The following is an 18,672-nucleotide window of genomic DNA, read 5'->3' as shown; positions in this document are numbered from 1 at the left end:
AAAAATATTAATAACGTACTGTGTTTTGGTACAAATATAATATTTAAGCTTGAGTACGTTGTCCATTTTTGTGAATCAGATAAATAAATAGATGGATAGATATCTAGTCTGATTGGCTAATATAAGTAGGGGCGTGCCATGACTATTATAATGTCGCTTTCGTGTTGCTCTGTTAAAGGTGCATCGCTGTTGCACCCGGACCTAATGGATCAACAAATGTATTAAGCGTCATAGGCAAAAACGAGTTTATTCTGATCATGGCTCACAGCTTCACTCAAGAATATTTCCAGATTCCTTCCGTTACCAGAGCGTACACTACAGCTTGCGTTTTGACTACAGCAGCGGTGGTAAGCGACTGACGAGTGGCATCTATTTTTCAGCAGGCTTGCAGTAAACAGCTCGCCGACTGTGCACTGGTTGTTTTGGCGTGTTTGGTTAGAGAAATAATATATACATACTCAAAGATGAGAGAACACATTTTCACTATACGTTATTTAAAGGTATACCATATTGAAACAGTGTAACTGTTTCTGATGATTAATTCATACATTCAATGTATTATCTTTCTTTGGGGTTGTAGCAATTGGAGGTAATCACCCCATTTCAGCTTTATTTCAACCCAGACCTTATCATTAGAAGATACCAGGTAAGAGATAACCTCTATTAATAAACACAATGTATACCTCATACTTAATGGGATAGTAAACACAAATTACAACGTTATACGTTCGGTTTCCTTACCCTCTTAGCAGTCTACACTCTTAGAAAAAAAGGAGCTATCTAGAATTTAAAAGGGTTCTTCGGCTGTCCACATATGATAGCCCTTTTGAAGAACCCTTTTAGTTCCAGTTAGAATCTTTCTGGGGTCCGTGTATAAATCCCTTTCCACAGAGGGTTCTACCTGGAACCAAAAGGGTTATCCTATGGGGACAGCCTAATAACCCTTTTGGGACCCCTTTTTCTAAGAGTGCATGGACAAGGTATGACAGCAATCTGTGTTTTGGATTAGTTTCCCTGTCATAACTTATCCATATACTACTTACAGGATAAGGAAACCAATGTGAACTCTTGTAATTTGGGTGAACTATCCATGTAATATTACTTGCGTTTCCCCTCTCTGTTTTGCAGATATGGCGGCTGATCACCAACTTCCTCTTTTTCGGCTCACTTGGATTCAGTTTTTTGTTCAACATCATCTTTCTGTATCTTTTGTCTGGACATCTTAAAATAAATACTATTAATCTAAAACTCAATTTAGTTTTTACAAAAGATGTTAGAAAAAACCCACTATTTGTCATCCTGAACTCAAAACAAATGGAATGTTCCTAATTAATTTGTGAACCCCTGGCTCCCTCTTACCCATGTCTACTGTTTTGGAGTTACTGCGGTTCCTTTCCTTTACCAGACAAACAGGTATCGTTATTGTCGTATGCTGGAGGAAGGGTCTTTCCGAGGCCGCACCGCAGATTTCGTATATATGTTCCTGTTTGGGGGTGTCCTCATGACTGTATCCTTTACATTAGAACTGACACAATGTACCCAACCGGTATTCAAGTAAAAAATGGCATCCAGCAGTTCCCTGTCCCGTCACAGCTGTAGCCATACTGTGGATTCCTGAAGAATAATATATTGTAGTCTCCAGTTGTTTTTCCAGTTAATAACCTCCTTCTATTGTGTAATGTTCTAGGTCAAATTGTATTAGTATGTTTTTGTATTGTGATAGGCAGCAATACATTTGATGGGTTGCCATGTGTTTTGAGCAAAGAGAAATTACATGTCTATTCACCTGGTATAATCTCAGGTTGGCATATTAAAGGTGTAGCTAATGTTTCTACTGGTGTCTTTAACTTGAAGGTCTATACAGCTGTTTGGCCTCTTTGCCAACCTATTCTTCCTGGGCCAGGCATTCACCATCATGCTGGTGTATGTGTGGAGTAGAAGGAATCCTTACATACGCATGAACTTCTTCGGCCTTCTGAACTTCCAGGCACCGTTTCTGCCCTGGGTGCTCATGGGATTCTCATTGCTGCTTGGCAATTCCATTGTCGTTGACCTTCTAGGTACAGTATGTTATGTGTCTCACACATACCCTGAGATGGCAGTGAGGAACAATATGGGTTTCCCCCTACTTTAACCAAGCTGTCAGTCGTCTACAGTGTTTCTCTTGTATCTACAAAGCATAGGCTCAAATGTGTCCAGACAAACAATAAGGATGTGTCCCCCTGGATATTGTGCTACAGTTCCTGTATGTTTAACAATGAGGTCAGTCATTGCCAGGCCTATTTATTTTTTGAAGTCATGTCACTGTAAATGCTACTGGTTTGCTCCTCCACCTCAGGAATTGGAGTAGGACACATCTACTACTTTCTGGAAGATGTGTTTCCAAACCAGCCTGGAGGCAGGAAGCTGCTGATGACACCAGAACTTCTGTGAGTATCAATATCACTAGGGGTGTTGACTAGTGACTCTGCCCTTTTCTCAAGTTAAATTTGGGCTCTGGGCCCTCAAAGTATTCCTCAGTGTCTGATGTTTCAAAGCAATGTCAGTTGATGCACATTGCACACTTGTTTGTTGTTGTTGTAGTCGAACCGTGTTTGACACCCAAGAGGAAGACCCCAGCTACTTCCCACTCCCTGAGGAGCAGGCTGGAGAGTTTTGGCAGGACCAAGGTGGAGATGGAGGGGAGCCCAATGACCAGGGGCAGTAGCATGGGGACCATCTAACCCCATATAAACCCAAGATATACTCCCAGCCCCACCGAAGAAACCAGGAGCCATCCAGCTGTGGATAGAGGGTTTACTCCTCAGGGATGTGGATGAAGAGCGCAGCAACGTACCATCTGTACAGTTCAGTGTGTCCACTGGGAGCCACCGTAGTGAGTTTGTTGCAGACTTCTTTCACTGAGTGTTATAACTAGAAATGTCAAATGCAATCAGAGGCCAATGAGCATTGCAACCTTTCCATCACCACATGCATTTCTGTCTGTGGTACTAATGGCACACAACCATTTGCCATTTCAAACAGAATCACACCTTTTAAATACAGGTGCAAACAAAATTTTTGCCTCGTCTTTGTTATTGACCTGCTGCTCGACTCATTCATAAATCTGCCGACTATCTGGAATCCTGTTACCGAGGGAACCTGCACCGTCTGCACTTTCCAACTATTGCCTTTGTGGGTGAAGCACTGCTGCCAAATAGAAATGGCTTAGCACACCACCAACAACTGGGTTGTGCCGGGTGTCGTAAGTGTGAACAAAGCATGCAAAACAGCCCAACAACTATGTAATAAGGCGGCAAACTTATTTTTACTTCCTAAATTAGTTTAATAACCTTTCATTTGGTTGTATGGTCACTATAATATAATTTACAAAGACATAACACTTATCAAAAGCAATCAAGATCATTTCACTTTTATTTTTGTAAGAATTATTCAAATGTACAAAAAGACAACAAATACAACATAACAGAATATATTGTCTGAGTTTTCCTGTGTTTTTTCACTCCTCTGTGGGTGGGTAGAAGAGTCAGTCGTCAAAGTGGGAACAGGTTCACCACACAGGGGAAGGGGAGGGAGCACATTGTAGGGGGTGTTTGTGGTGGAGCTTTGCTCAAATAAACACATGGAGTGGTGGAGTAGAGGCTGTGTAGAGAGCTGAGGTGATCGGTGAAGAGGAGGACCTGCTCTGGTAAACAGGCTGAAGCAATGCCTGTGTTAATGCTGTTAGCATAGCAAGTCCCAACACTCTCGTACTTCATCAAATGGCCTACTGTCGGTCTTGTTGAAGGAGCAAGACATTCCACTTGCATCAACTACCATGTGTTTGCCAGTCGTCTCATGCGCCTGCAATGTAAATGTACACGGAGAGTCAATATCAGTAACGACACACACATTTTATTGAATGAACAGAAGCTAGGTGGATAGTTCCATTTACCAAACTTTGCATTTAGACAGGCAGCCCAAATCTGATCTTTTGCATTTAGACAGGCAGCCCAAATCTGATCTTTTGCATTTAGACAGGCAGCCCAAATCTGATCTTTTGCATTTAGACAGGCAGCCCAAATCTGATCTTTTGCATTTAGACAGGCAGCCCAAATCTGATCTTTTGCATTTAGACAGGCAGCCCAAATCTGATCTTTTGCATTTAGACAGGCAGCCCAAATCTGATCTTTTGCATTTAGACAGGCAGCCCAAATCTGATCTTTTGCATTTAGACAGGCAGCCCAAATCTGATCTTTTGCTCACTAATTGGTCAATGACAAGAAGCTGCCGCATGGGGAAAATTGTTCTCGTTTCAGCTTGTTCTTGATACCATGTCTTGTTTTGACTGGATGTCTATGCTAATATGGCTAAAATTTGCTAGCGAGCTAACCAACAACTGTAACGATGTATTTGAGAGACAAGTGCTCATTATTGAAAATATAAATGTACAAATATTGGAAACAAAATATAGTTTACATCTGTCTGTTTTGCCACAGTCGTCGGTTTTGTTGCTAAACAACCAACCCGTCTATAGATCATGAAGTATATTTTTAGGACAGTAGTCCAACGCAGCACCACCCACCGAGTGTTTCTATCCTGGTCCCTGATCTTCTTCTCCATCTCTGCATCTGTCAGTGTCTCCAGCAGTGGGCACCACTGGTCAGCTTCACCTGTGTTCCGGATGGCTATCTCTACCGTGGGCAGCGGGTTCTCACTGCGCGGAGACAAAGAGCCACAACAAATTACTTGCACCACCATGAGACAGAGCCAAACAGGAAAATAGCATGTTGCTGAAAGGGATATTTTAGGATAGGAGCCCAACAGAAGCAGAGGTCAGTGTTACTGTCTGGGGAGTTACTTTTCACCCAATTCATACATTGCTTCACAAACAGACTCTACAAAGTCAAGAACGTCTATTACATTTCACCCAAATACAAAAACTATTGGAGATAGATCAGTCCTCTTACCAGCTCCGCTTGGAGTATTTGCTATACATACAGTACTCATTCAAGGGGTTTTCTTTATTTTTACTATTTTCTACATTGTAAAATAGTGAAGACAACTATGAAATAACACCTATGGAATCATGTAGTAACCCAAAAAAGTGTTAAAGATTGAAGAATCTTAAACATATCAAAATATATTCTAAGTAGCCACCCTTTGCCTTGACAGCTTTGCACACTCTTGACATTCTCTCAACCAGCTTCATGATGAATGCTTTTCCAACAGTCTTGAAGGAGTGCCCACATATGCTGAGCACTCGTTGGCTGGTTTTCCTCCACTCTGCGGTCTAACTCATCCCAAATCATCTCAATTTGGTTTAGGTCGGGTGATTGTGGAGGCCAGATCATCTGATGCAGCCCTCAATCACTCTCCTTCTTGGTCAAATAGCCCTTACACAGCCTAGAGGTGTGTTTTGGGTCATTGTCCTGTTGAAAAACAAAATGATAGTCCCACTAAGCCCAAACCAGATGGGATGGTGTTTTCTGCAGAATGCTCTGATAGCCATGCTGGATAAGTGTGCCTTGAATTCTAAATAAATCACTGACAGTGTCACCAGCAAAGCACCCCCACACCATCACACCTCCTCCGTGCTTCACGGTGGAATCTACACATGCGGAGATCATCCGCTCACCTACTCTGCGTCTCACAAAGTCACGTTGGTTGGAACCAAAACTCTCAAATTTGGACTCATCAGACCAAAGGACAGATTTCCACCGATCTAATGTCCATTGTTTGTGTTTCTTGGCCCAAGCAAGTATCTTCTTCTTCTTGATGTCCTTTAGTAGTGGTTTCTTTGCAGAAATTCGACCATGAAGGCCTGACTCACACCGTCTCCTCTGAACAGTTGATGTTCAGATGTGTCTGTTACTTGAACTCTTAAGCATTTATTTGGGCTTCAATCTGAGGTGCAGTTATTCTATTGAACATCTCCTCTGCAGCAAAGGTAACTCTGGGTCTTCCTCTCCAGTGGCAGTCCTCATGAGAGCCAGTTTCGTCATAGTGCTTGATGGTTTTTGTGATTGCACTTGAAGAAACTTTCAAATGTCTTGAAATTTTACGTATTGACTGACCTTCATGTCTTAATGATGGACTGTCATTTCTCTTTGCTTATTTGAGTTGTTCTTGCCATAATATGGACTTGGTCTTTTACCAAATAGGGCTATGTTCTGTATACCACCCCTACCTTGGGTGGCTACAATGAAGAACCTCAAATATAAAATATTTAGATTTATTTAACACTTTTTTGGTTACTACATTATTCCATGTTATTTCATAGTTTTGATGTCTTCACTATTATTCTACAATGTGGAAAATAGTAGAAATAAAGAAAAACCTTTGAATGAGTAGGTGTGTTCAAACTTTTGACTGGTACTGTATGTTAGAGAGCCGTTCCGTATAGACCCGGTTGGATCCAAACCCGGTCCGATCCCAGTGAGGGAAGCAGCATAAAAGCCCATTTTTAAGCTACTTCATTATCCGGAGCTGAGCGATTAGATACCTCCTAACTTATTTTGCCACACACGGAGGCTCTATGACTGTAGTGCCACTTTGATGACTTATGATTGGCGGACAACAACAAGCTACACGCCACTCGTGAAAAGCAAGAGCAACAACATAAACATAATTCTCTCTTTCTTTACTGCAGCAGCTGCGTTTAGGTCTGTACGGGTCCTTAAGGGGAAACACGTTATGATTGTCACGGGTCTCAGGTATGTGTAATTATATCAGATTGGACCCAGACCTGTGAGAAAATGTAGAATTCGGGTCCCGGATCGGGTCTTGGGTGTGAAGACCAATCTGTATATATTACCTGAAAGCGTATGTCCTCTGGTGCCAACTAAGTTGTCCTCGGATGCTGTAAGCAATGGTGGTGACAAACTCTCCCCCTAGGCCCAGCTCCGAGCACAGTTTCAGGGCAAACTTCTCTGGGGAGTTCTCCCTTTCTGACATATCCCACTCAAACTGGTCCACGAGCGAGATGTTTCCAACGTGGATGTTTAGCTTATGGTAAAGATAAGAAATCATGTTTTAACTAATCAGTTAAAGGTCCATTATGTGATTTCAGATAGAAATGCGAGTTATAGATCTGCCATTCTCATTGAAAGCAAGTCTGATACGCGGCATGACCTTTGTGTGATATTTCTATGATTCCTCTCCGTAAGTTTTATATTAGCTTCTTTATACTTTAGTTTTTTTTTTACATCGGGTTCAAACAGATAAATACAATATTTTTGGTTATTCAAAATATATTTCACAGCAGTTTAGATGGTACAATGATTTTCTACACTATACATTTATTGTGTCAAACTAAAATCAGGTGAACGTTTGAATATTTTTGAAACCAGGAAATGGTGGTGCTATTTCTACAAATTGCACCTTTTAATTATCAGACACAGTCTAAGTTCTGTAACTCTGGTCTCACCACATTGTTGCACACACAGTAAGTTAACATAACAATCTTGGTTGTACCTTGACGATGACCCTCTGGTCAGTCTGTTCATCCAGGATGCTGTCTGTGGGATAGGACTCTATCTGCTGGCGGATGGCTGAGGCAATGGCCGGGACAAAGGCCAAGGGGTTCAGGTCCAGGTCGTCACACAGGATCTCCGCAAACATTTCAGGAGTCATGAGCTTCTCTGAGGAACAACAGCATGTACGACATGAGAACTTGAACTAGGACTGAGAAGAAATGGTGGTTGGGCAGAAGATGACAAGAATGTTGTCAAGTTTAAATCATTTTGTTCTAGAAAACTAAAGAGATATAAAGGGATTCAAATACCATCGTTATGGACACCAGTTTTAGACAGAGCTACAATGTAATCCTACCATTCATATTCCAGGTGAAAGCATCCCTAAGCTTCTGCCCCTCTATCTCCATGTCCAGTCGGATTGGAACCAGAACCTCAGACTGGGTGGCATTCTCATGGATCACTGCAGGATCATGGTCATCAAAACTGTGCATGGGAGAGAGAACAGTAACACATTTTTGTAACACACAAGTCACACATTTGAAAAATTGTTTCAAACAGTTTTGTTTACATTATGATTGACTATGATAGGCCTTTACATCAGAGTTCATCTGTTCTGACAGCGATTTAGGTTTTAATCAGGCTCACCAGAGCGGGAAGGTCCTCTTCTTGTCTCGGCCTAAGCGGCTGCGGTTGATAGTGGTGGAGCAGGGGACAGCATCCAGGTGATGAGAGCTGTTGGGTAGCGTGGGGACCCACTGACTATTCCGCTTACCCTTCTGCTCCCTGTTTTCAAGACAATATTTATTGACTACAATACCTAGACCATCAAGGACCAGGCAAAACATTTATGAGAGAATGCTGATGAGAATACCTGAGGTAAGCTGGGGGCTCTGTGCTGATGGAGATAGCTTTGTACTTCTCATCGTTTCCTTCGAATATCTCCTCTACCTCTGATGCCTTCAGAAGGGTCACGCTGGTAGCTAAGGTTGTGTAACCATGATCTGATAGAAGTGAAGAAAGTGTTTAACAATTAATCACATTACAAGAGTATGACTTCGTTATCCCATGTTATCGTTTCATGGTAATTAACTAACTAGCTAAATTACTAACCGTGTGATGATTCCACTATTTTCTTCCGCTCCTCCACTGATGCCAGTTTCCTCCATAGTGATGGGTATCTCTTATACAAGGAACCTCTGAACATACGCAGGTAATTTCCTACCTAAAATCAAAAACGGCAAATTGGGAAAACGTAAGGGCTTACTAGCTATAGCTAACTTACGAGGGTAGCATCTGTTACTGTTATCGACAAGCTAGCTACTGTTAGCTGCTATCTCTCGCCTCGGCTAGTTGCTAATGTTCCCTCCGGTAATTATCATGCAAACGCACCAAAACGTCGTAACTAACGTTGGTTATACTATAGCTAAATTACACTAAATGACTCATCTTAAAATATACTATAACCAAAGAAAATACTAACCTCTGACCCAATCATATAATAATCTCCATCTTCTTCAAGCTGAAATTTGACAGGTTTTTGTCCAAATGTCTTACTAAGCGCCATATTGGAAATGTAACAACAAAGATCAGCGCGGATGAGCATGCGCATTGTGTAAAAAACTAACTGGCGCTGTGAAATGACGTCAGTATAATGGCTTCCTTATCTAACTTCCTTTGCTCGTCTCCTTTCCTTCGTGGCCAGTCTGAAGCACCAGAGAGGACATAAAGAATTCCGTAGTCCAGTACTGAACATAATAGGCTACAGTATTTTATCATAATCTTAGATGCTTTCCTGTGAATATTATTCTATTGCTTTCATTTATTGTGTAGGCTGTAAGTTAATACCATGGGGTTACTAGCTATCATATCTGCCAAGGAAGGAGCCATCTTCTCACCTCACTTGAACTAAATTACACCAAAAACTTTAAATAAATGAGTACTTTTGTAAACTTAAGTGTTTATTTGTATTTACATGAATATATAATAATCTATAATTACACAAGAGAGGAAATAATATACAATGCATAACAAAATCTTTCTGTACAAACCAATAAATAATGCCAGGTCAACAAAGACATAAACAAAGACAATTCCATATAGTATGACATCTCAATATTCTGTTAATTCATTAGGAATAGAAAAACATGAGAGACAAGACACTGCAAACACATACAAAGGTTTTAACTCAGTTATAATGGCAAAGGCGACAGATAAGGTAAAATAAATCTGCAGAGGACCAGTCATTCCAGGTCAAGCAAAGCAAGCTCCAGTAATTATGAATAACACCAGAAAACAATCAGTCAAGTGGTAGTAAACACAGCCACTTATGTAAAGCATAAATTATACTGAACCCATTCTTTGAAAAGAACCAAAGGACTGTTACTATTTAGGGAAGTGGTGCAGTTTCTCCAAGGGTAACCACACTGCCACCTAAGCTTGAACAGTGTATCTGAGGTTCTTAGAATGGTGTTGTAGTGTTCAGAACATAACACTCAGAAATGGTAAACTCCCCTAGAAAATTCAAGTGATAGAGAAATGAAACAAACATTGTCTTTTGAGAGTGACAGACCCCTCATCTCTTTGGCACATATAGTGGTAAACCAGTTGCCACCTTTTCTCCATGCCCTGAACACATTTCTATCACTACATGGACCTCTATCTATTCTCTGTCAGGGTTGACTTTTCCTATTTAACTGTGTCATAATGGAGAGCGAGACAGAGAGAGAAGGGTCGTATTCCTCTGCTCAGATGCTGCTGATGCATGACAGATCTTACAATGCCTAGATGGGTATTTTATGTGTCAGCAAACCAAATCATATGTTATAGCAATCTGGTTCCCGACTGCACAGCCGATGATGTGGCACACAACCATTGATTGATGCATGCAACGTCTGAGCAGAGGAACACGACCAATGTGTGTGTGTTCACAGTGTTCAGCATTGAAGGGAGCCAATCAGAGTGATCGGCAAAGACCCATTCACAGTGTAAGTAGCAAATTACAGTGACAAAGCACAGCAGAGACAACCAATCATTATGCTATGTATGTTCCAAAAGAACAGCCTCTTCCCCGCCCCTTCCTCGCCATGCATACAAGAGGTCTGGATAGTACCCATCACAGGGGAGTTTACACCATATTGCTTTCCCCTACCTCTATGGTTCTATCATGGTCATCAAGGAAAGGACAGTTTTAAAAAGCCATTTAAAGGGGCTGGGACCAGCATGCAGCACTGAGCAATAAAGGCATGTAATGTCAGTGAAATGACAAACTACTTTTTGTCTGTACTTGCCATTACATAAAACAACCACTGGCATGCTTGTAAGGATCTCAGAGTTTGTGTCATTACTCTCACTCTGTCTTTAAGATTGTAAGTAAGAAGAAGCTGGTGTGGGTTAGTGCACTGCTTTTTGTGGTGAGGCGAGGACTGTTACCTCCTCTTGCATACATGGAGCAGGCATTGGGCAGCCATAAGGAGAATCATTGGCAGTTACAGATTATACATGATACCACTATCCCACTGTCAGTACAAAGATGTAAACCATTGTTTTCCATACAGAGATAGTCCAGTAGGGACGGGTGGTATGAAATGCTGTCATCGGAGCCCCTGAATCACTTAGTGATACTCAATACAACGCCGTCATCGGAGAGTCCCAACGTCATGCCTGTCCTCACCCCCAAAAAGTTTGTAAAAAAATAAGGTGAATTATTGATCTTTTATAAAATGTACATTTAGCAGCAGCATAGCAAAGTAAAGAATACCAAACAAATAGCCTAACTGTAATGGTAACATCATCAAACATAAAGATCCATTGAAAAGTAATGCTGATATTATACTGTGTGGGTATTTTGTAAATATCTATCACTCCTCACTGTTTATCTATTTTTAGTTTTACACCAACCCTTCATAATCGTTGAAATGTTTCAATTGAGCATATCGAGCCCCACTGCAATGTCATTCTTCCTTGTCCTGGTTGTAATTCAATAAAACAAGATGTATGTCTCTTAACAGAGTGTCCACTCCTCACACCTTGTTTTCTCTGAAATGATCACACACCTTGACCCATATTCAATATGGCAGTATCTGCATTCAACTCTTCAAACTTACAATGGACCACCTTTCCATCTATTCACAGTACCCCACCAGGATAGCACATCGGGTCTCTTTGTCCAGGTCTCTCTTGAAAAAGTATTTTATCTCACAAGACTAACTTGGCTTAAAAAATCTGGCCACCATTGTTCTCTGTGCCTTCCTCTATGCTCCTCAGTACGACATTTACCAACACCACTCTAATCACCACACAGTTAGAGAGAGTTTATAACGTGGCCATATGTACGCTATACACTCTCTATAATATTCCCTTTGTAAACACCACTGACACAAACTTAGGCACGAAGGGTTAGGGACAGCACATTGTTAAGCTCCCCTTCATCAAGGCCTGAGCCAAGAAGACATCAGTCTGATAACGGTAATTGCTTTTCCTGCTTTGCTGCCTGCTTGTGATGCATGCAGACATGATTTGTTGTTGTTTTCCACTGGCCTCCGTCTCTAGTGTAGTTCTTAGATCCTTTAGCTTAGGTGGATTTAGAGGGCCTTAATCCATCAGACAGACAGAGAGCTGGGACACTCGTCCTCAGAAGATCCCTTTGGCGATTTTTAGGCCCTTCTGCTTCATGCGGGGCAGCGTGGAGCTGGCTACACTCTTGGCCCGGCCTTTCTTGGACAAGCCACGTTTCTTCAGCACAAAGTCATAGTTGGCGGTAGAGTTCATGGCGTAGAAAACGTTGGCATTGTTTGGGATCCGCAGCTCTATGGTGAGAGGAGAGGTATATATTGTTAGTAAAAACATTTGTTTTTCATTTAAGTAATGAATAAATTAGGACACTATACAAGATTAATGGATTAGAGTCAATCCGTTGTAAGAACAACACATTAATATACTATTAATGGCAATCTATTTGAATGAAAATTAAATGTATATTTTGGGGGGAAATTATCATATGATATTACCCTTTTCTTCAGAGATTTTCTGCATCAACTCATAGTCCTCCGTTTTCTCTCGCTCCAGGTTGTGTTTCACCATGGCTTTACTGATGACTGCTGGTGTCTTGTCCTGACTGGTCACCTGCACCAGGAGATGAAGAATACCTTTCTTTGTTGACATTTAAAACTGATTTGCCTGATTTGCTTCTTCTCTGGCTCAGACGTTGTTCATTGAATCAACCGCCCACTGCTAACAATTTACATTTAGAATCTATGAATCTATATAAGCTCTCTCCTCCTCCTCTTCCTCTCCCTCTGTCTTACCAGGATGCTCTTGTACATGTTGCCGTTGTCCACGTCTAGGCTGACTCTGATGATGCAGCAGTCATCCACCTGCTGGTTGTAGAGGGGCAGGGAGAGTGTAGAGTAGCAGGACACGGCTGAGACGGAGCGCTTGTGGGAGCGGGAGGCACCTGGGAGAGGAGTGGTGGAGGACACAGAGGAGGACGAGGCGCTGCTGGAGCCCGAACCCATCCCTGAGGTGTCTAGAGAAGACAGGGAGGTGGACTCCCAAAACTAGAGCGAGAGAGCGAGAGAGCGAGAGAGCGAGAGAGAGAGAGAGAGAGAGAGAATGATTACAGCCATTTACAGTCCACAGAACAAACTTCTGTTGCTGCTATACACAAATAGAATGTGGAATATGACAGTATATGAGACTCATAAGTATGAATTTGAGAATGAGAAAGAGTTTGTAATATGATGAGAGTGCAGCATTAGTGTAAGAACCCCAGTGATATTCTGGGACTGGGAGAGAGAATGTAGTGAGAGAGACAGTTAGAACAGAAGAAAAACCCCAGTGATGAGAGATATGGAAAGAGAAGGCCAGTAATATTCTGGGACTGGGAGAGGGAAAGTAGTGAGAGAGACAGTTAGAACAGAAGAAAAACCCCAGTGATGAGAGAGATGGAAAGAGAAGGCTAGTAAGTGAAAGTACCGTGGAGTTGGGATCAGGAGTCTGGCTTTCTTTCCCCAAAGCAGAGACGGAATGTTTTACTGAGGATGTAGAGGTCTATAGAGGGAATCAGAGCCACAGTCAGCCACAAGTCAGACAGGTAGGAAAAGTATATACACGGGTCAGTGTCAATTCACATGGCCCTTATCATCAACATGGCCCTTATCATCAACATGGCCCTTATCATCAACATGGCCCTTATCATCAACATGACCCTTATCATCAACATGGCCCTTATCATCAACATGACCCTTATCAACATGACCCTTATCATCAACATGACCCTTATCATCAACATGGCCCTTATCATCAACATGACCCTTATCATCAACATGACCCTTATCATCAACATGACCCTTATCATCAACATGACCCTTATCATCAACATGACCCTTATCATCAACATGACCCGTATCATCAACATGACCCTTATCATCAACATGACCCTTATCATCAACATGACCCTTATCATCAACATGACCCTTATCATCAACATGGCCCTTATCATCAACATGGCCCTTATCATCAACATGACCCTTATCATCAACATGGCCCTTATCATCAACATGACCCTTATCATCAACATGGCCCTTATCATCAACATGGCCCTTATCATCAACATGACCCTTATCATCAACATGACCCTTATCATCAACATGGCCCTTATCATCAACATGACCCTTATCATCAACATGACCCTTATCATCAACATGGCCCTTATCATCAACATGGCCCTTACAGAACATGAATTCGAAGACATTGAAATGTCAGGACTGAAATTGCTGCAGTGATGCAGGAATTTCAGTATCTCAGGAAGAAAGAAAATCAAGGTGGATGTGTGTGGCATGAATCATGATGAGATGCTTCTCTGGTGGGAGTGTTCTCCTCCCCCATGTGACCCTGGCCCTTCCTCCTTCTCACCTTTCTCTCGTGGGCATCTGGCGAGTCAGACAGGAAGCTGGCGTTGACATCCTCCAGGTCAGAGCCACTGGAGCCGGCTGAGGTGACGCTGAGGGTGTCCCCACTATCACCTCCCCCTCTCTGGTACGGTCTGATGTGGGACTGGTCAAACAACTTGGAATGGGAGCTTCCTGCACTGCTGCAGCTGGCCTCAGTTAACTGGCGACTGGAGGAAAAGGGAAATACATGGAGACGTATGCGAACAGGGCCCCATAAAAACATCATGAACTGTACACAGTGAAAAACACACTGGGAAGGATGTATGCTCAAAATAAAAATGTCATTATTATTAATTTGCAACTATAATAAACATAGGCATAGTGTGAAAAGTTATCTATGCAATATGGGACTTACTCGCTCCAGCGTTTCATGATGCTGCCGTTTTTCTTGGCTCTGATAGTATTGCTGGATGACTCTGACAGCGGTTCAATCTCACAGGACAGAGTGTAGCTATGGGGAAAAAGGCATGGAAATAACAACACTGTATGCCCATACATTTCATTATTTTAATTTACATTTCATAAAAATCTCTCCTCACCTCTCTGCCTCACTGAGTCTCTCCACTCCTGAGAACCACTCCCTGAAGAAGCTGTCCTGCGTGAAACTGTAGTTGTTGGATGCCAGCTGCAGCAACTTAATCTGAGCTATCACCTCAAACTCCTGTATAGAGAAGGGGGGGGGGGGGGGGTGAGCCTCCAGCCAATCATAGCCACAATTCCCGGCAATGTCTCCCTGTTTATCAACACCTATTTATCAGTAGCACGTAAGAATTTAATTTACCTTTCTTCGCTTCTCAAAGTTGATGAGTCCACTCTGGAATAGAGAACAAATAATAATTAGATGTGAACAGAGACTAAACAAGTAGACTGAAGAGGCTACATGATCCAGAGATAGATAGAGATAGACTCTCACCTCTGTGTAGTCTTTCATAGCTGTGTCCATCATGACCAGGTCAGTGAGGAAGGTGCCCAGGTAAGGAATGGTCCCCTGCATCACCCCCTATGACAGAGAAGTTTGATAAGAGCGCAGTGACAACAGGCTCCATGAGCAATAACAATGCTCCCATTTCACCACTAGATGGCGCTATGAACCCAATAACAGCATTCAAGTATACTTGGCATAAAGTGGTTGAAGTTGGTATTTCATGATAAATGATTTAGCTCAAAAAATATCTAGACTCACCAAGTCTCTCTGCTGTTGGTTTCTCCTCTGTGCTCGTTTAGGGTTGATTTCCAGTGTGGCAAATTTGGAGGTGCCCTCCTGCAGAGAGAGAGGATAATCTGGTTTCACAAAACAATCCCTAGAACAGTGCAAAAACTAGTTTGAAACACAACTAGTAATGGCCATGATTACACTTTCAGAATAGTAGACATACAGGGCTAAACTAATTCACTAATGTATGAATGAGAGTGTGCAGGAAGGGTTACAGCTGAGTTAGCTCTAATGTTTCTGTGAATGATACAAAACAGGGGAATTCTTTACCCAACCTATCCAGAGTTTGCAATCCCACACAGGCCTGGTTGGGCTGGCCCAGATAGATTAAGCACTAGTGGAATGTAGGAAAGGAGGTAAGTGGGACAACACCTTGGAATTTCCCTTACAGACTCATGCATCATCAGGGTGGGGCACTTTTCTGTACCTGCCAACTGCCTACAACGTCAGCTGGGATTCCCTCTGAGCAAGCACAGGTTTCCTCAACTCATAGCCAAAAACCCCAAGCTTCAATATTAGGGCCAATTCAAACACCTGTCTAAAAGCCTAGGAATGTGGATAGCCATTCCTGTTGGAGAAACCCTCTGCTTTTCACATTCAGATTTCACTATTTAACCAGTGAAAGAATATGCTGCAAGTTAAAGAGTAACTTGTGCAAAATTGGCATAACAACGGCGAGGGCACTTCCCATTTCTTTGTGCAGGAATGTATTCAGGTGAGCAGACTAAATATGTTTCTCTTGGAGGATTCAGATATAACCAAACATGTTGTCTGCTATCTAATCCTATGTGGTCTTAATCAAAGGGAATCTGATCTGCCTCTAGTCCTGACAGAAGCATTGGGCCTCATGTTGAACGAGTAAAATATTCATGACTACTGCCACAGCCTACATTGCTGGTGACACACTTCTACAGGCATGCGGTTACGCATATCAAGTCCTCTCAAACCACACTCACACTGATACTTGCACTCATACATTTTAGAGAGAACACTACGAGGTAAGATTCTATACTGTGTTGTACAACTCATGATGAATGATGAATGAGCTCGCATCTGAGAGGAGACAAGGTGTTAGCTAGCTTGTCTATTTATGTTCTGGTTGCTATGGAGACCCGGCTGTATAGATCGAGAGGAGAGTCTATAGAGCAGTAACGGGTCAGCCAGCCATATTTCCTGTCAACTACTAGTTTTCAAAACCACTTTTCACATACCCTCTTCCTGTTTTCTAACGCAGTTCAAATCTTAAAGATCTATTAGCCGCTGAGTAACATTCAGGTCAATTATGCGCACAATGGTCTTCATATCCAGTTCAACACATTCAATATAAGAGGCAGGTGGAAAAAGCCAAAACTAACACAGGGACATTCTCACATACACACAGAGTAACGTGTGGGACGACATGTAGGTCATTTGTACCAACTATTGTCTCCACATCCACTTACACATATGGGGCAGGAGGAAAAGGTTTACACAAACACAGACACATTGTACCACATACACAACAGCCCACAGAGGTTTGTACAAACCCATTACACAGATTCCAGGTAAGTTACATTCAGGAGTATGGTTTTTCCCTCTGTTCATTGACCCACCTTGACCAGCAGCTCTCGGCTTAGAGAGTAGTTGTTGTCATCTGAGAAGATCTCTGACAGCTCACGGAAGGTGCGGAAATTCTCTCTGTTGGCAGAATGAGGTCAAAAGTTGAACCTAACATCTCAGGGGCCAAGACAAACATAAACGACCACTGCAAAAGACCTCCAAATAACAACGAAATGTTAACTTCTACCATCAACCCAACCAAAAACCCACGACACTAATTATGTTTTTCTTGAACATGTAACCTGGCCATGAAAACTCCCTGGTCCAATTTATAATCCAATTGTAAACCCTCCAAACCGAAGCCTCAGTCACTGATCGCCTCTCACCTGGACACCTCATCCCATGTCCTCTTGAGTCGGTGGAGAGAGTTACACTGCAGGGCAGAGAGGATAGCTCGCAGGGACGAGAAGTTCTTGAGGATACGACATTCCTAAACACAGCAGAAAGAACCCATAGAGTGAGAAAAACAGCATGACCAATCATCCACAACTGAAACTAACTGCTGAGTGATTGACCCAGAGAGTGGGTCTGATGCCTTACCCTGGCCACCTCTATCCAGCGCTCCACCAGTCTGGCTCGCTGGGTGGGTTTCAGACAGGGGTTGCTCAAGCAGGTGGTGATGACACAGTTGGTGACACAGTTGAACTGGGCCACTGTGGCTCGAATGGTGGGGGCCAGGTGTTCCTTCCCCTTCTTATCCCGCTGGGACCAGATGCCCCCCAGGCAGTGGTAAGGGACCACCTTCTTGAACAGATCCTACAGGGGAGGCCAGAGGAGGGTGTAAGGGTGAGTAAGGGTGAGCACAAAGCACACCGCAAGAGCAGCTAAAATTGAAGTTACTTGAAATCGAGCAGTTTGTTGAAATGGGGGGGGCGGGGGTCTCACCGCATCCATGAGTGTGAACTGCTCGGCAACCATGATGGGGTCAAAGGACAAAAAGTTCAGGGCAGTTAGTTCATCTTCAAAGCCACTCTCTTCCTGCATGGCGAAGGGACAGCCAATGTGCTCCACTGTAAAGAAAACACAGATGAGCTAATAATCAGACTGCCTAAAGGACTGTCTATAGTCCAGCACAGGCCCTTAACACTTCAAGCATAAACAGCAACCCCATCATGTCTGATATCACTGAGACACAGACAAGCCCCAGTTGAACCCTATCCTGGCCCTCACCGTCGAGGTCGGGCTCACACTGCTGCCTGCGGTGCAAGAGGGCCAGCAGGTTGCGTGCGCGGCGCTCCAGGTCAGAGCCAGGGAAGTGGTGGTGCAGGTAGGACATCAGGTGGTGTAGACAGCTATACTGTGGAGGGCTCCAGAAGTCCTCTGAGTACTGGTCCAGCCACGCCCCCAGGATGGATGACACAGTGCTGCAGGACACAACCCAGTAGGGAAGAGGCGGGGAATGAGGAGACGTGCAGATGACAGACAGGGAAGAGTGTATGGTACAGTACACGTG

The 18,672-nt window shown here is 42.9% G+C and overlaps 3 protein-coding genes across 6 annotated transcripts in view; 1 reads left to right on the top strand and 2 right to left on the bottom strand.

Annotated features, from left to right (window-relative positions):
• Nucleotides 1-110: 110 nt before the first annotated feature.
• On the top strand, nt 111-3,475 carry derl3 (derlin 3). The gene is made up of 7 exons (XM_021605683.3): nt 111-347; nt 581-646; nt 1,129-1,202; nt 1,414-1,507; nt 1,865-2,060; nt 2,339-2,429; nt 2,584-3,475. Exons 1-7 carry the CDS (start codon nt 258-260, stop codon nt 2,705-2,707), a joined length of 735 nt encoding a protein of 244 aa, XP_021461358.1. The 5' UTR covers nt 111-257; the 3' UTR covers nt 2,708-3,475.
• Nucleotides 3,397-9,086, bottom strand: LOC110525510 (SWI/SNF-related matrix-associated actin-dependent regulator of chromatin subfamily B member 1). The gene is made up of 9 exons (XM_021605682.3): nt 8,938-9,086; nt 8,568-8,679; nt 8,329-8,458; nt 8,103-8,240; nt 7,813-7,940; nt 7,456-7,622; nt 6,797-6,987; nt 4,565-4,696; nt 3,397-3,843 (listed from the first exon to the last, which is right to left on the bottom strand). Exons 1-9 carry the CDS (start codon nt 9,064-9,066, stop codon nt 3,813-3,815), a joined length of 1,158 nt encoding a protein of 385 aa, XP_021461357.1. The 5' UTR covers nt 9,067-9,086; the 3' UTR covers nt 3,397-3,812.
• A 311-nt stretch (nt 9,087-9,397) lies between these two features.
• LOC110525507 (ral guanine nucleotide dissociation stimulator) overlaps nt 9,398-18,672 on the bottom strand; it is a 29,219-nt gene continuing 19,944 nt past the window's right edge. For all 4 annotated transcript variants that reach the window (XM_021605679.3, XM_021605678.3, XM_021605676.3 and 1 more), the window contains exons 4-18: nt 18,390-18,583; nt 18,105-18,229; nt 17,760-17,975; nt 17,546-17,649; nt 17,213-17,297; nt 15,591-15,668; nt 15,321-15,407; nt 15,189-15,221; nt 14,947-15,068; nt 14,763-14,858; nt 14,370-14,574; nt 13,431-13,505; nt 12,761-13,012; nt 12,464-12,578; nt 9,398-12,262 (exon numbers count right to left, since the gene is read on the bottom strand). In XM_021605679.3, coding sequence (XP_021461354.2) covers nt 12,087-12,262; nt 12,464-12,578; nt 12,761-13,012; nt 13,431-13,505; nt 14,370-14,574; nt 14,763-14,858; nt 14,947-15,068; nt 15,189-15,221; nt 15,321-15,407; nt 15,591-15,668; nt 17,213-17,297; nt 17,546-17,649; nt 17,760-17,975; nt 18,105-18,229; nt 18,390-18,583 — 1,963 coding nt within the window. In that variant the 3' untranslated portion in view covers nt 9,398-12,086. The remainder of the gene's footprint in view (nt 12,263-12,463; nt 12,579-12,760; nt 13,013-13,430; nt 13,506-14,369; nt 14,575-14,762; nt 14,859-14,946; nt 15,069-15,188; nt 15,222-15,320; nt 15,408-15,590; nt 15,669-17,212; nt 17,298-17,545; nt 17,650-17,759; nt 17,976-18,104; nt 18,230-18,389; nt 18,584-18,672) is intronic.

Source organism: Oncorhynchus mykiss, chromosome 6 (assembly GCF_057628025.1).
Source record: "Oncorhynchus mykiss isolate SJ-2025 chromosome 6, ASM5762802v1, whole genome shotgun sequence".
In the NCBI taxonomy this organism is placed as follows: Eukaryota; Metazoa; Chordata; class Actinopteri; order Salmoniformes; family Salmonidae; genus Oncorhynchus; species Oncorhynchus mykiss.
Note: the sequence above shows the minus strand (reverse complement) of the source record. Positions and strands in the feature narration are given on the sequence as shown.

Bases quoted from the DNA above. Each gene is read 5' to 3' on its own strand.
- LOC110525510 (XM_021605682.3), bottom strand. From the start codon at position 9,066: ATGCGCATGCTCATCCGCGCTGATCTTTGTTGTTACATTTCCAATATG. The intron at 8,680-8,937 runs GTTAGTATTTTC...TTTTGATTTTAG, and splicing joins ATTATATGATTGGGTCAGAG to GTAGGAAATTACCTGCGTAT. The intron at 7,623-7,812 runs GTAGGATTACAT...GTTGTTCCTCAG, and splicing joins TTTCACCTGGAATATGAATG to AGAAGCTCATGACTCCTGAA.
- derl3 (XM_021605683.3), top strand. From the start codon at position 258: ATGGCTCACAGCTTCACTCAAGAATATTTCCAGATTCCTTCCGTTACC. The intron at 348-580 runs GTAAGCGACTGA...TTGGGGTTGTAG, and splicing joins TTTTGACTACAGCAGCGGTG to CAATTGGAGGTAATCACCCC. The intron at 1,508-1,864 runs GTATCCTTTACA...AGGTCTATACAG, and splicing joins TTGGGGGTGTCCTCATGACT to CTGTTTGGCCTCTTTGCCAA.